The sequence below is a fragment of the Liolophura sinensis genome, chromosome 4 (genome assembly GCF_032854445.1).
Source record: "Liolophura sinensis isolate JHLJ2023 chromosome 4, CUHK_Ljap_v2, whole genome shotgun sequence".
Classification (NCBI taxonomy): Eukaryota; Metazoa; Mollusca; class Polyplacophora; order Chitonida; family Chitonidae; genus Liolophura; species Liolophura sinensis.
In genome coordinates this window covers 15,705,520-15,719,180 of record NC_088298.1, presented here as the reverse complement: position 1 = coordinate 15,719,180, position 13,661 = coordinate 15,705,520, and the positions used below count along the sequence as shown (strand labels likewise).

The following is a 13,661-nucleotide window of genomic DNA, read 5'->3' as shown; positions in this document are numbered from 1 at the left end:
CAGATGAGTACTGATCAACTCAGAAGTCCACTTACAGGACAATATACTTGTTCAAAATAAAATTCTATATTTCTCGTTTACAGGCAAGTTTGTCATGTCAGAGGTAGAGCAGATACAGAAGTATGTGCATGTTTAGCAGTTGTCACTTCCTGTCCATCAACAGGCTGCTATTCCATTATTTCCTGTCCATTGAGACTTTAATACAAAAGAGGATATAAGCGCACATTTTCCCGAATCATGAAAATCATGGGAAATGCTCAGGAAATGATGCCAACTTACAGCATCCAGTGATGTTTTAAAAAAACATGCTCCTTAAAGTCTTTAGAATAAGATAAATAAAACAATAAGGCTGAGAAGGTAAGTCTTGCCCTTCATCAATAATGGACCCTCCCATGACCTATGAATTATATACATGTATATTCACAGTAAACGTCTCCATGAGGTCAGTGGAGCAAACCACTTTGTCTACAGACGGTGAATTTGAACTGAAATTATCAACCCGGATTTTCATTCATTTCAGCTAAAACAAAGGAGAATAATGTCTGCATTGTTTAAACACAAAAAAACATGATAAAGGTTGATCCGTCCATTGTTTATCTGAATTAATCCATGTAAGTGAAGAAAAGAAAAAAACTCATCAGCAGTTAATTATGCAACACGGGAAATACCTATCCACCTACTGCCAGAGTCCAACAAATAGAACACATATTAACCATCTCCATTATTACCATATTACCTCGAAAAAATGTAGTTTTTTTTAATTTTTGCAAAATTACATAACGCAATAAACAAGTATCCATTGTGTAATAGTTTCTTATAAATATTCTTAATTACTGACAATAATAAAGGTTAAAATGTCCTAATTTGTCTTTTTTCTTCTAGCACAAATGACAACATTATACTCATTAATAGGGAACGTGCATTGCCCCCCAAACACAAGTTGGTCTGTATGGTGTGCTCTTTTGTTATTTCCTGCAATACTTCGATGAATCTCCATGTATATATGGATGCTCTTGCAAAGCAATGACATACAGCGTAGTTCACTGCAGTGTAACAGAACAGAATGATGAGTTTTCAGACAGCTTGAAACCGGCTATCGCACAGGTGGAGGAACATCGAGCAATCATGAGCATTATAAATTTATATATATATTCATTTATTTTGATACTACACAGTCATACACCTGAGTGTCCAGTTATAATGGGGGATCATGAGAGTTGAATTTATGGGAGTCAGATCTAAACTAATAGTAAAATAATGCTTTTATACAGATCTTAAAGTTTAACAACTTCCCCGTTTACATGTATACATTACGCATGTACGTGTGAATAGCAAGCTAAAATGTAACTGGTTAAGAAATTGGTTGGAGACCAGGCTATTACACAAAAATACTTTATACTCTAAAGAAAGCATTTATCTACTCAAGAATATCGACCCAAAACCATCCACAGACTGCTAGCAGAGCTTCTCATGTATGGCCAGACAGGAAGCCCCCAACCCCCGACCCGAACAAGTAAGAGGTATTTTTAGTGTACACACATATTAAATGAGCCAAAATTATTAATATTCAATGTACATTTGTTATATATATATATATATATATATATATATATATATAACAAGATGAACCCCTTATCAGCAACACTGACACATCTGAAGAAAGCAAATGATGTTCGGACAAGTTTTACCCGTGATTTAACCAATCATATATAAAGAAACTTGACGGACAAGTTTTTGTGCAAATTTCGCAAATGCACCCCAACTTGATTCACAAGCATGTCTTGTAAAAGCCTGCACAGTACTGGCCTGCTTCGAGGATTTGCATATCACACTGTAAACAGCTGAATGCCTTGCTGGTTAACATTTTTATAAACTGCATTTTAAGGAAACATAAACACAAACTGAAATATCCTCAATTTTTTTCGGGGGGTAGGGGGGGGGGACAGCATATCATGCACACTCCCCTTGGAAAGGGCAATGCATGAATCTAGATTGTTTTTCTTCAGTGATGCTATGTACACGTACATATGAGTTTCACACTTACCATCAGGCTCTGGACACTTGACCTGAATCCCTAATCTTATATGGATGTACCACCCTGGATATGCAAAGCCTCATACGACTGACACTCAACACCACTTACTCTACATCCACATGCAGTCATTTGCTGCTAATTTGCATTTGTAAACAAATTCGTCCTCATTCTAGGACATCGTGCTTTAATACGTAAACCCATGAATGTACTTTTGTAGGATCTCAATGTACAAGAAACAGTATGGGGTATATCACCATGGAGCATTTAGTAGTATGCTGACAAAATTGCATATTTATCTGTCATTTATTTGTCACAATGATCAATGTGCAAGAAATGCTTTGTGCAATAATAAGTGTGTAAGTACTGAAGTGTGTAAGAGTCAGTGTGCAAGAATTAAAGTGTGAGACAAAGTGTGAGACATTTAGTGTGCAAGAATCACATTCTGAGAGAACTAGTGTACAAGAATTGAAGGGTGCCAGAATGAGTGTACAAAAAAGTGTGTGACAATAAGTGTGCACGAATTAAAGTGTGCAAAACTCTGCAGGTAAGGACAGAAAAATGTGCTATAAGTACCCTAATTCTTCTAAAATTTGAGACAGGTGTTAGCAGTGTTGAAAATAGAATATTACATTTCTTTACCAGCCTTTTGGGAAAGTAAAGATATAGGTATGTTGTTAATTAGATGGTCTAACCATGTGAGAAAAAATAAACTCAATATTCCTGTTAGAATTACATATATATTGGCTAAATTGAGCAGACCAGGTGACCTAAAATTTAGAAGAAATAGGGTAGTGTTAAAGATTTAAAGTGTGCAAGAACTGAAGTGCGCCAACATCTGTGAGCAAGAATTGGAGTTTGCAACAGTAAATAAATATCGCAAAACTCTCTCATAGATATCTGAACTATGAAGAATCAAAGTGATATCAATAATAAACATTTCTGATTATTAAGACAACTGATCCTTTCCAAACTTCTTAAGTGATGTGTTTTTGTAGGTTCTTTTTATGTGTATGTATGTCTGCTAATTGTACATTCACACTGCCTACTAAATTCTCTCAGACTTATATATATTCCATCCAACTTTTCAAGATGTCTAGCACAATATTTCAACAATAACCATCAACTGAAAAAGTCATTAAACAAGGGAGATAATTCTCTCACAGATGATTGTCTCTCACAGTTGTATGCATTCAATTCATAAATCTTCCGTAAGTAGGTCACCTTAAAAAAAAAAAAGGATAACAAATTTATACTAATTCGTACATGTACTTTGCTCTCACTGCCTTAGGCAATACATCATCAGAGTAAAAATAAGCGCAGACACAAAGCTAGGGCCCAGTTGTTTAGCTAATAATAGATACATGTACAAGTTAAGTGCCAGACAATTTGATAGGCAGGCAATACATCAGGGCTATTCCTTTAATAGACATATCCATTAGTACACTGTCCTGATTAGGTCATGCTGTACTAAACCTCTCTCACATTATAACAAACTACACTACAATTTATTTGATTGGTGTTTTATGCCGTACTCAAGAATATTTCCCTTGTACTATGACAGCAAGCATTATGAGGGAAACTCTCAACCATCCGCAGGCTGCTGGCACAGCTTCCCTCATACGAACTGAGAGGAAGTTAGCATGAGCTGGACATGGGACTCACAGAGACTGCATTGGTGAGAGGTTCCTGGGTCACTGCACCGCCCTGGTACATTAACCATAGGCCAAGGAGTGAGTGAGCGAGTGCTTGAGGTATAAAGATATTTCGCAGTGCTGGCTTTCCGAAATTTAGCTATAGTTGCCCTTTCCAGGTGTAGATTTTGATACATACAATACATTACATAATTTCTCAGCCTGGTAACTGGCTTTAAGTACATATATACTTTTCCAGGGTTTTACTCTCGAAAATAATAAAAGGGCTTCTTCCAGTATTTGTCACAGGCTAACAAACCTTGTTTACACCTGGGGAAAGCGACCACACCTACAGGAAACTCACTAGTTTTACCTGAACAAAGCCACAAGTTGCTCCTTATTTGTCAACACCCCGATGGAGAGGATCGAATTACGGACATATATTGCCACTCAGCAATAAACAGGGTTTAAACGCTGAATGAAAGCATTTTAATCAATCCGTTCAATTCACTAAACCGGAGTCAAGACTTTATGTTTGCATTAACTTCAGAATTGAGTAACTAGGATCTATCTCGCTATTAAGTATCAGAGGGTGTGTAGACGTACCCTAATTCTTCTAATTTTTGAGACAGAATACTGTTGAAAGTATAATATTACATTTCTTCACCAGCCTTTTGGAAAAGTATAGATATCAGTATGTTGTTAATTAGATGGTCTAACCATGTGAGAACCCAATATTCCTGCTACAATTACATATATACTGGCTAAAATGAGCAAGACAGGTGCCCCAAAATTTCAGAAGAAACAGGTACCCATGAAAGCAAATATATGTACAGTACACGTAGGTAAGACATCCTGTCATGAATGAGGCAGTTACTACAACAAATACAGGTTCCTGAAGGACATCCTGGAATTTTCACAATGTCTGGGAAATATTATGGGCAATAAAGACAATTCTACCAGGTGAACTCATAATAAAAGCATAAAAGAAATCATAAAATAAAACAATAAAATATTTTTAAAATATATAAAAAAAAAGACTAACCCCATTTTTTTTTCTAAAAGGATTAGGTTACGTCAACAATGATTTTTCTTAAGAACGGCCCAAAAATCTGATAACTAATGCCCAAGGCCTGTGAAATGGGTTTACTACTGTTCTTCTATTTTTACTTTTCTCGTAACTAGTGACCAATTGTCTTCTAGTACAATTCATTGGTATTCTCCACCAACAAAGAGCCTATCAGTTATTCTGTCTGTAATGGAGGACCAGGCCCCACCTCGTTATAACATGACTTTGAAGAGAATGCATCGTATCAGAACGTTATATTTTAATATACTGTGCACATTTTCATGAGCACAGCGCAAAACACCAATCAAATAAATAAATAAATGTAGTTATTTTCAGCTAAGTCGTTACCATTTCTATTGGTTCCGGTTAGTGAGCATGAAAATTTTCATTACTTGTGCCACTGCCGTATGTGACAACAGATCAAGGCAAGATATCAAGGCGACATATCGTTATACAGATCAAGGCAAGATATCAAGGCAACATATCGTTATACAGATCAAGGCAAGATATCAAGGCGACATATCGTTATACAGATCAAGGCAACATATCGGTATACAGATCAAGGCAAGATATCAAGGCAACATATCGTTATACAGATCAAGGCAAGATATCAAGGCGACATATCGGTATACAGATCAAGGCAAGATATCAAGGCAACATATCGTTATACAGATCAAGGCAAGATATTAAGGCGACATATCGGTATACAGATCAAGGCAAGATATCAAGGCAACATATCGTTATACAGATCAAGGCAAGATATCAAGGCAACTTATCGTTATACAATATGAAGGTTTGGTCCTTACATTGTATAGTTGTATCTCAACAGTACAAATAAGGCAAGGACACATAAAACACGTGCACAATCTGTCAACCTTTTTTTTTTTTTTTTCCGATGTTTTCAGAGTTATATCCAAATGTCCATCACATATAGCAAGCATAATCAACACCTCATTCCACAATTTAACAGATAACTTCTTCAAGAGACCATGAAACACTTGATTTTATAAGTATGTTGGCATTCACGCAATTAGGAAGATCAACTATTGGGCACTAGCCCAAGGGATCAAGCAGTCCTACAGGTAATTTTCAGAGGTAGTGCGGTACTCCCTACTTTTCCAAGAGACGGTGTACGGGGTAAGCCTACTGCAGAGCACACGTTTTTTGAAAATACTCAAAACTTCATTATTTTGGGTCCCCAGCAATACACCTGGAAAGTGCGAAGTTGACGGAGTGAAGGGGGTCAAGAAAGTCAAAAGGCATACATGTGTATACATGTATAGGCCTACACACACCTACTGGTACAGAGATTCTTGTAGTTACATATAGGACTACAAGTATATGTATGTACATGTCGATTGTCCAGAATTACGACTTGTCATAACATTCTAGAATAGATTAATTATTTCAGCTCTTCCTCACGAGGAATGAATCTGAATGCCGCTCACAGGCCTACATTTATTTATTACACCTCAACCTGTAGGCCTACTGGGTTTATTACAAGAACTCACTAACTGACAACTTTACCTTTTCATTTTGTTTTGATAGCAGGGGTTGCAGTATTATTTCATACTACGGTAGCTTGCCTAATGCGACTGGTAATTTTTATACATTTCTGTACACACGAACAACTGCCGTTTTGGGATCAAAACATGATCCGCTTGTTATGCTAAATCAAAATGTAGGCCTCCATTAGAAGGCAAAAATTTATAATTTATGCTTTATTTACTGGCAGTATACAGGATAAATCTAAAGTGTTTCTGAACACTAGCTGTTCTCATGATTGTTGCATTTCACTGCATTAGCTTCTCTCCTCAGAAATCACCCAATACATGTACACGTTGGAAACTGGGCCCTCCATCACACTTTAACATAGCATAAATAACTGACGATCGGTTTAGAATTAAAACCATACATTGAGAGCAATATTAGGACGATTTAATGTAGTACCAGAACTTGCTATATATTAACCCAAATCACCATTATTTTTTTAACCCTTGCTACATCTTCTTCACGGTAAACATTAGAGAATGTCACAAATACAAATATTACAAGTCATTCTCCACGACTGTGGGTTATGGTACATGAGCCCTTGCTGTAACTTAAAGTTTCTGAAAACTAACACGTCGTGGAGACCATCGTGCTCGTAAACTGAGTTGGAGATCTACTTTCAATTTTGACAGGACTGTTTGCTTTAAATCTCGCACATACCATATAGCTTTCAGGAATTAAGCGTACACACAAATTGTCATGCGTATTCAGTACACTCTGTTTTAATTTTAGAAGCATATCATCTAATTTTTAAGCACATTTACGCCTGCACGCCCCTTATCTGTAGCACTGGGGTCAAGATCAAATGGCATACTCGCCGCCTGACAACTTCTTTCTTTTCAACATTTTGGTGACTAACAAAGTGCTTGAATGCTGTAAAGTAGGCGTAAATATTATTAGGATCTGTTAAATACATGAACGTATGCTACCTTACATGGTGCAAATCTGTTCGCTACATACCGTATCACAGGTTCACAAGGTACTGACCGGTATGTCACATTTAACTGTAAGCTAAATCACGCCTCAAAATTCGATAACCTTTCGTAACACGAAAATAAACGAACAATAAATGACTCTAAACATAATTAACATTTTTATTCAAACCATAATCATAACATATAAATCCCAACAAAACACTGAAAAAAAAAAAACATAACAAAAGGAAGTTAAAATTTCACAATACCACAAGGTCTATGTCGTTAAGCGCACTGACACCTCTTCCTTGGGTGAAACCACTTCCGGCAATTTCTTCAACTTTTTCTCATGCCTCTATGGGCCTCTGACAATTCTCACCAATAGACCCATAAAAAAAATATGCACGTAAATCAAAACTTATCAATTAGAAAATATTAGTAAAACCTTACCTCTTGACTGTTACGATCTCCATGATCACGACTTGACCCACCTGCCGTTGCCATGGAAATCCTCACATCTGTTACTCCAATTACAGGTATGTGACACACCTGGCAGACAAAGACAAAAGAGGTGATTGGTTAAGCAGTGAAATGTACTAAACACGACGTCTGACTGGCTAATGACATTGTGATAATGTTTAATATAAATGAAATATTAATGGTCTTATAGATTAAGTACTCACAGTAATAATACCAAAATGAATCAAAAAGTGGAACAGAGTCATGTACCATGCATGTTTTATGTTCGGCATCAGCATGAATTTGCCACATGTTATTATTACATCAGCACACACTAATTTCTCAAAATGAACTCAGTCTGCTTTGGGGTTTTACTGGGGTTTAACATTGGTGTCAACATTATTTCTGTCGTATCTTGAAAGTGTCTCTTTGCAGCCGGCTGGAGCCAATGCTGACCTCCATGTATGTACAGTGCTGCCTCACTGGAACGCCATGCCAAAGACACCCAACATGATGAAGCACCCAGTCACATTATTCTGACACCAAGCCAATCAGTACTTGGTTCATTCCTCTTCAGCTGAGGGGCAAATAAGGGATGTTTTAGCTATGACTCAATTCAGGATTAAACGCAAAATTTTCCTTTTACAGTAAAAACACATATGTACTAGTATTACATACCAAACCTCAGGTGAAATACAGCATGCAAATAAAACTACAAATGATGCTCCTTTGCATTTAAACTTGTAAAGTGTAATAAAACTAGAAATAATCGACAACTCCGAGCAGATAACATACTGTGCTCATATATCGTCACCTGATGCAGACCTCCACTACTTGAACCAGTTCATTTCTACATGTACACGTGTCACCTTTTCAAGAATCTGGGGTGTTATTCCTGCACAAAGAATCTGGCAAAATGATTCAGGCTTTCTGTTCTGCTTATGAAAACTATATAACAAGACTCACTGTATTTGAAAAAAAAAAATTTATTCCTGTAGTCTATAAATTCTGAAAGTTCTATTAATACTAGAGATGTGCTTTGAGATTTGTTTGGAAAATAAGATGATATCCTACTGGAAAATTCAAGTTCATAAGTACCAAAGGTAATGTTTCATGACCTTTATTTGCCTAAAAAATGCACGTTTTGGGAGCTAAATTTAAGGGAATACTTTACATGGACTTTATACAGCTGTACTTATGCTCAGATTGAGACTCAATGTATACTTTTCACATTTTCTGCAAATATTATGTCAAGGTCAATACATAAAATATACGCTCCATAAAAGTGTACTAACTCAAAAAAAATCATCCATGTACACTGTATGCATGCAAAAAAAAGGTTTTCAAACGTTCTATGTACAGCCATCATGAATGCTCCTGCCCTGAGCGAGTTGTGAGAGAAATAAATATACAGCTTTACAAGTAACATGTGTTTTATTATGATACCAGTATGAATAATAATACATCTAGTATGAACGTATAAATAAAACAAGACAACAAACAACAACAACAGCCCTGTCCTTAAATGGAGATTTGGTTAGAATCCCATATACAATGAACTGAATGAATCAGACCAGGACATGTACGACAACTACGGGCAAAAGTTCAAAGTTGACCAAAAGGACATTGGTGAAATACGAGTGCTTTTACAGAGCAAACTACATAACAGTAATACCTGATATATACACTGCTAATTAGCACATCAAATGAGACAGGTACTTTTTCTGGGACAACCAAACACTACCTGAATTGCAGTCTGTAGAACAAAGCTTTTTAAATACATGATGTACCTAAATGTGGCATAGAATAAATACATGAACATAATAGGCAATAGTACATAGTGCCTGGATGTTCCACCGCTAATCAGCATATCAATGATGCAGACACAGGTACCTTTCTGGGAGAGCATAACATTACCTGAATAGCAGTCAGTAAACTAAACCTTTTATAATACCAACTAGTGCATCATAGTTACCTGGCATACATGGATGTTCCACCGCTAATTAGCATATCAATGATGCAGACACAGGTACCTTTCTGGGAGAGCCTAGCATTACCTGAATAGCAGTCAGTAAACTAAACCTTTTATAATACCAACCAATGCATCATAGTTACCTGGCATACCTGGATGTTCCACCACTAATTAGCATATCAATGATGCAGACACAGGTACCTTTCTGGGAGAGCCTAGCATTACCTGAATTGCTGTCTGTATAATACACCTTTTATAACACCAACTAGTGCATAAATGGTTACCTGGGATGCCTGGATGTTCCGCTGCGAATTAGCATATCAAATAATACAGACACCTGAACCTTCCTAGGAGGACCTACATGTACCACTACCTGAATAGGAGTTCGTATACTAAAGCTTTTGTAATACCTACATACTGTATGTAGAGTAACTACATAGTAGTTACTTGTCAAGCATGGATTTTCCTCTGATCACATGTACTTTTTGGGGGGAACAACCTTATTGACGTTTATTCTAGTCATACACATTCAGATTCAATTTAATTGGGTATAAGGCTACACTTTCAGAGAATATCACCTTGTCCATAGCTTTATTTTCATGATTTTTGAGAGAAGACATACTTAAGAATTTTTTTAAATAATTCTTAAGTTCTAAATAAGGATGTGATGTTTGCCTAATAAATTTATTTGAATGTAAATTTGTTGTTTATACCGAAACATATGCATTTAACCTAAATTATGATATTTATGAATATATTAAAAACATAAATATGATCTAAATTGAGGTTTAAGACATTTGTCAGCTGAAAAGAACAAATTCTAGTGCAAAAATATTTATTAACCTATGTTACATCCTCATTTATGACATTATGAAACAAAGACTGTAAGTACCAAAAGGTGGTCCCAAATACCCACTGCACAAAAAATTATTTTCAAATGTCTTTTTCTCCTTGAGGAAAATCAGAAAAAAATATTGAAGACCACATCTAGGAATAACTTTTCACACTCTTTCATCTGACCTTAATGTTAATTTTATGTTTTCTCCACCTTTAACAAAAGCAGGCTCAAGTAAATGTATGCAAACAGGTGAGGTTTTCACACTTGTCCACATATGTCAAAGGGTTGTGGTGTACCTGCATGCCACACTGTTGAAGACAGTTAAAGACGAGTCAAGTGGTCTTCAACAAATCCAACACTGCACAAACCGTTCCACAAATGTCACCGTCTGCTTTAAAACTGTCACAAAGACCAGAGCAACAATGAGTACAAAAAAGTACCTGTATCTGCGCCATATCTGGAGCCATTTTAGTTCTGGAAAATGTTTGGACTCCCAAACCGATGGGAGACCTAACTTTTTAATCATTGAAACTGTATTCAAACTACTAAATACATGTAGATATGATGGTTAACTGATAAAAAGTTCAGTATTCATACAAATCTCTTTCATTCACATTGTCAGAAGTCATTTTGTTGCGTTTCAGAAAATTTCTTTACGCACATTGTCACCAAGTCACCTTTAAAGTTTTGAGTCAGAACCTTTAATTTTTTTTTTCTAGATGTGGCCCTGTGTATATGGGATAGTGCATACTGCACATGTAGGATCAAAAATACTATTTTTATTTATTTATTTATTTATTTGATTGGTGTTTTATGCCTTACTTGAGAATATTTCACTTATATGATGGCGGCCAGCAATATGGTGGAAGGAAACCAGGCAGAGCCCGGGGGAAACCCACGACCATCCGCAAGTTACTGACAGACCTTCCCACGTACGGCCAGAGAGGAAGCCAGCATGAGCTTGACTTGAACTCACAGGGACCGAGAGACTCCTGGGTCATTACGCTGTGCTAATGCGCTAACCAACTGAGAAATATTATTTTTCATAAATAATGTCATAATCAAAATGTACATGTAACTTGCAGGCACTCCCTCCACGAATCTATTGCTAAATTCCAAAAAACTACAACTCCTTTGACCTCTCTTGACTTTTATATTCTCCAAGCGACTGTTTTACAGCCAATAAGAAACAACAGGAGCCATAAACAAGCCATAAAATGACAACTGAAGTGTGAAAATGTTTGGAACGCACATCACTGAAGGGCGATTTATTTGAACATGAACCTGTTTATTGGTTTGCATTTTGACTCACCCCTGTAGTTTGTGCATGAAGTAACTGTTATACATAAAATGTGTATATTAAACTGACAAATGAATGGGGAGAAAACACCATAAATTACTGAAAGGCCCATGAATAAAGCCGCCGAAGCTGTTGTCGGCAAACATTTCAACGCGCATTAACCATAAGTGTAATAAGCTGTGTGTAGTGTATGTGTAAGCTGGGAGTTATTATTCTAGGGCGTGTGTAAACACACCCTGATAGCTCTGGCCGTCTGCCGAGAATGTGCGGTCAAACAACAGTACTGTATTATTAATGCTTCTGGTACAGAATGATCCGGAGGGCCTCCGTGGCCACCAGGCTCAGCACGCCAGCACGGCGTAATGACCCAGGAGCCTCCAATCAAAGTGAGTTCAGCTCATGCTGGCTTCCTCTCCTTGACCCTCTCTATGATCCATATATTTCAGTTGCTAAGTAGCAAATTTGGATGGGGCAACTTTTTATTTTGACCCTCTCTATGATCCATATATTTCAGTTGCTAAGTAGCAAACTTGGATGGGGCAACTTTTCATTTTCACCCTCTCTATGATCCATAAATTTCAGTTGTTAAGTGGCAAACTTGTATGCAGCAACTTTTCATTTTAACCCTCTCTATGATTTGCTAAGTAGCAAACTTGGATGGGGCAACTTTTTATTTTGACCCTCTCTTTAATCCATATATTTCAGTTGCCAAGTAGCAAACTTGTATGGGGCAACTTTTTATTTTGACCCTCTCTATGATCCATATATTTCAGTTGCTAAGTAGCACACTCATATGTGGTAACTTTTCATTTTGACCCTCTCTATGATCCATATATTTCAGTTGGTAAGTAGCACACCTGCATGCGACAACTGTTTATTTTGACCTTGTCCGCCCTTATCCTACATATCTCCCAGAACCCTATTGGGCAGCATATTTTTAAATTCAACCTCCTCTTTCATACGCATGCAAAACAGATGAAACACATTGTGATAGGCTTCATAAGGCCTTGAAGATTGTTAATGACAAACATGCACATACTTTAACAATGCGACAATGATACCAGACGTATTTCATTCTGCTTCATTGCAGATCAATAGATCGAGACTTGCTGATTCAGCATAAAGGGCCAGACTGTGAATCTTATAAAAATGTTGGTGCAAGCAAACTCTATACATAAAAACTCTTTCAAATTCTACTAGTACATGCTTGTATGTACAGGTATTATGTATGAAAGACACTATATTTATATCAAACATACACAGAAATACAATATAATACATTTTCACAAATTTCCATACCATTTTGTTTGCACAAGTGTGAAGAGAGGCTCAATACCTTGACCTCTGCAATAAATTTTCAGTTGCAAAGTTCACAGTACGTCCCTGATCCTCACCCAAAAATGAACCCGGTCTTTGTAAACCAAACAATGTGTACTTCTGTTACATTGTGGACAGCAATAAAACATCTTTATCTGACGGCTCCCAGCAACTTACACAACCACTGACTAGAGAGAAATATATGGCATCTGCTTCAGAAAAACGATTTAACTGAGTATTTATCTCTAACATAAACAAGATTAAAAAATGACATCTATTATTTGCTACAACTTGAGCCATTAACCCAATATGAAAAGACGAGTGTCTTCCCTGACCTTTATACATATATATATGCACCACGAGAAAACATTCATATTAGAGCCATGTCAAAGGAAAGCTGAGTCTAGAGGTTAAGGTTCGTTTCATAATGAATAATGATAATTTACATATATCTACAAACTACTGCACAGTTGCAGTTTAAAATTACCCTAACTACATGTTGAACCTGCTTTCAAAACAACTTTTTCACATAAATCCAAAAAGGTATTAAAATTAAACATGTACCTGTACATGTG

The 13,661-nt window shown here is 36.6% G+C and overlaps 1 protein-coding gene across 1 annotated transcript in view; it reads right to left on the bottom strand.

Moving 5' to 3' along the window:
- Window positions 1-13,661, bottom strand: part of LOC135464965 (band 3 anion transport protein-like) — a 71,746-nt gene that overhangs the window by 42,317 nt on the left and 15,768 nt on the right. The window contains 1 exon segment of the mRNA XM_064742551.1: window positions 7,651-7,749. Within this exon segment, the coding sequence (XP_064598621.1) occupies window positions 7,651-7,704 (54 nt within the window). The 5' untranslated portion in view covers window positions 7,705-7,749.